Below are 3293 nucleotides of genomic sequence, written 5' to 3'. Positions count from 1 at the left end.
CCGCCTCCTTTCCCCTCCTCCGTGCCAAGAAACCCGCTCCCCCCATTCCCAGGACACCCCAAACCTGGCGCCAGCTGCGGGGCTGCACCCCAAAAGCGTGGGGATGGGACCCACAACTGGGGGCCACGCGGGGATAACCCCGTCCCGCCGCACACCGGGGGGACCCCGCGATCGCACCGGACACCCCCGGCTCTGGGAGTGGGGTCTATGGGGCGGCGTGGCCGTGTATGGGGGGTGTGGGGTGTGTGATGATGATGATGAAGAGGAGGAGGAGGGGGGGAGGAAGGTTGCCTTGGCCACGCAGCGCTGTGTGAATGCATGACGTGCGCAGCGCTGGCGCCAGGCTGTCTGGGGCCGGGAGTTAGATCAACACAGCTGGAGGGCCCGGGCCACAGCTGGGCAAAGGCAGCGGGGCCCCCCCCCGTGTCCCCCCCCCATAGGGGCCTGTGGGAACCGCCGCCAACAAAACCCCCCGGCAAACAAAAGCACCCCCCAACAGACCCCCCCTCCCCCCCGCTTCCCATGGGAAATGGGGGGCTGGGGAAGTGGGGGGGACATGGGAATGAGGGAGGCGGCTGGAGGCTGGGGCTGGGGGGGGGGGGGGGGGCTTTAACCCAGTTTTTTTCGGGGGGGGAAATTGTTTTTAAATGTTTTGTGGGTATTTTTTATTTAACCTAAAATATTATTTTTTTTTTTTTAAATTTTTCCCCTTTTTCCCCTAATTTGAATCCATTTCAAGCCATTAACTTTCCACTCCTGGATCGTTACTGGATGCTGCTTGGGGCAGGCAGGGGGGGGAAGCAGGGGGGGGATTGTAAAGGAGGGAACCGACCACCCCCACCCCCTCCCAGCGCCCCCAAACTGGGATGTGGGGCAGATGTGGGGTAAATCACTGCAGTAGGAAGGTGCGATTTGGTGTCATTCCCCCCCCCCGCACCATTACCGGGACCCCCCGTGTGGAACATCCCCCCCTAATCAACCCCCTTGGATTCCTCAGCTGGGTGTCGCCCCCCCGGGACCCCTCCATGTGCCCCATTGGGGACTGACCACCCCATATTGCTCCAGTGTGGGGCAGCGTTCAGAGGGGGGGTGCTCGCCTTCATCCCCCCTCCATCCCTTGGACTAAAAGCACCCCCTGGCCTATAAATCTCTCCCCCCCCCCCCCTTTTCCAACCACCCAGCCCCAAACCCCTGCAGGCCTCTCGCAGTCGCTGACCTAAATCTGGTTTCTCCATCGTAACCTCCGTTTTACCGCAATTAATTTTTTTCTGCTGGTCACAAGATAATTCCTGACGCCAGGAAGTCTGGAGGTCAGATGAGAAGCGGATTGAGGAACAGGGCGGCACTAATTTCCCTACAATATAGCCCGGTCAAACCCCTTCGTTTAGGGAAAGGAAAGGAGGGAGGGAACCCCCCACGGTCCTGCCTAAAACCAGGGGGGGGATTCACTGCCATGGGGGGTTTGGGGGGACACACACTGGGATTGGGGTATCCAAAGTGTTTAGGGGGGGAATGCCCCCATGGGAGAGCGCTGGTTGTGTGTGCGAGACCCGCGTGGTCGCGGGTGTGTGTCCCCCTCATAAGGGTCATTTTGGAAGGGGGGGCGGTGTCTGTCGCTTCATTGCGATGCAAAGGTGGGGTTTAATGAGTCATTTGCATATAAGGGGCGTGGTTTGGGGTCATTTACGTAGAGGGGGGCGGGACCATATAGGCCGCCTATATAAGAGGCGGCGTGGGGCTGCCCCCTCCCCAGTGCGGGTCCCAAGGCTCCGTTATCCCAAGCTTAAGCGGTCCGGTGTTCCGAGGTGCCGGTGCCTGGAGGTCCCAGCAGAGCCCCTGCAGCTTCAGCATCCCCGGGCCCCTTCTGCATCCTCCTGCTTCTCCTGCACCATGAAAGCCATCAGCCCGGTGCGGTCCGTCCGGAGCTGCTACGAAGCCGTTTGCTGCCTCTCGGAGCAGAGCTTGGCGATCGCCCGGGGGAACAGCAACAAGAGCCCGGCCCTGGAGGAGCCCATGAGCTTGCTGTACGATATGAACGATTGTTATTCCAAGCTGCGGGAGCTGGTGCCGGGAATCCCGCAGGGCAGCAAGGTGAGCCAGGTGGAGATCCTCCAGCATGTCATCGACTACATCTTCGATCTCCAGATCGTGCTGGAGGAGGGAGGCAAGAGCCGAGACCCCTCTTCTGAGGCCACCCTGCTCTCCTTGAAGGTAAGGGATGCTTCGGGGTGGGATGGGGGGAAGGAAAGGGAATGGATGCGGTGGGAATAGGGGGACGCGTGGGTACCGCATTCTGAGCCTTCCCCCCGCTCTCCGCAGGCGGCCGAGCTCGCTTCCGAACTCTGCTCCAAAGACGAGAGGAGTTTGTGTCACTAACGGCTCCTCCGGCAGGTGAGTGACACACCCCCCCCGCTGCATCCCAAAACCCCCTTCAGCATCCCTATGGATTCACCCCAATAGCGATGCAACGCGCCCCGACCCCCCCAAACCCCACTTCCCACAGCACGGATTCAAGGTTTAAATTGTCTGTTCTGTTCCCCCCCTCCTTTTTCTTCTCTTCCCCCCTCCGTGCCAACCAGCAAACAGCAGCGAGCGGCGGTTCCTGGTTCCTTATCAGCCGGAGGTAAATAGCAGCTTCCTCCGTGGCGCCGGGCTGTCTGCGCCCTACCGGCCCCGGGGGGAGCGCCTGGGCCCGGCCCCCCCCTTCTCTCCACCACCAGCGCAGCATCCCGGCTTCAAGCAGGACCCTCGGACCCCAAAGCGAGCTACTTTAATAGACTGATGAAGAAGCGGTTGTCTGTATATTTTTGGATGATAGCAACGAGTCCTTTATATAAGAAGGTGTTTAATGGGATGGGGAGGGGGAGGAATTCGGGGGGGGGTTCGGGGGGGGCACATCCTTGAGTATGAACCCAACTCTGGGGCCGTGGCCTCGTGTATTGTGGAGCTCTATACTAGAGTATAACGTTTTTGTACCTTTTGTGCAGGAAGGTGAGTTTCTGCGGACGTGCCTTGTATTTGCCTTTATCGGACTTTTTATAAAAGTTACCGTTTTTGACAGAATAAAAGCGTTTTGGATGCGTGTTTCTGGGGTTGGGGGGTGGGACACCCCCCCCCCCCCCAACCTTCCCTAACTTCTAGGGTTACAATAGGAATCTTCTTCATTATGGAATAGCTTTGAAATGTCAGCTCAGGTATGGGAGGAATTAACCCTAGGCTGCTCTCTCCCGGCCCGAGCTGGCTGCCAGCTATTTTGGGTGCTGCTTCTGCTTATCTGATAGGGAAGAAGTGAA

At 59.2% G+C, this 3293-nt stretch overlaps 1 protein-coding gene across 1 annotated transcript; it reads left to right on the top strand.

Annotated features, from left to right (window-relative positions):
• The first annotated feature begins 1728 nt into the window (after positions 1-1728).
• Positions 1729-3068, top strand: ID3 (inhibitor of DNA binding 3). The gene is made up of 3 exons (XM_062635037.1): positions 1729-2211; positions 2320-2391; positions 2580-3068. Exons 1-2 carry the CDS (start codon positions 1891-1893, stop codon positions 2374-2376), a joined length of 378 nt encoding a protein of 125 aa, XP_062491021.1. The 5' UTR covers positions 1729-1890; the 3' UTR covers positions 2377-2391; positions 2580-3068.
• Positions 3069-3293: the final 225 nt, after the last annotated feature.

Source organism: Pezoporus occidentalis, unplaced genomic scaffold (assembly GCF_034315485.1).
Source record: "Pezoporus occidentalis ecotype Australia unplaced genomic scaffold, CSIRO_AGI_Poc_V1 ctg445, whole genome shotgun sequence".
NCBI lineage: Eukaryota > Metazoa > Chordata > Aves > Psittaciformes > Psittacidae > Pezoporus > Pezoporus occidentalis.
Note: the sequence above shows the minus strand (reverse complement) of the source record. Positions and strands in the feature narration are given on the sequence as shown.

Bases quoted from the DNA above. Each gene is read 5' to 3' on its own strand.
- ID3 (XM_062635037.1), top strand. From the start codon at position 1,891: ATGAAAGCCATCAGCCCGGTGCGGTCCGTCCGGAGCTGCTACGAAGCC. The intron at 2,212-2,319 runs GTAAGGGATGCT...CGCTCTCCGCAG, and splicing joins CCACCCTGCTCTCCTTGAAG to GCGGCCGAGCTCGCTTCCGA.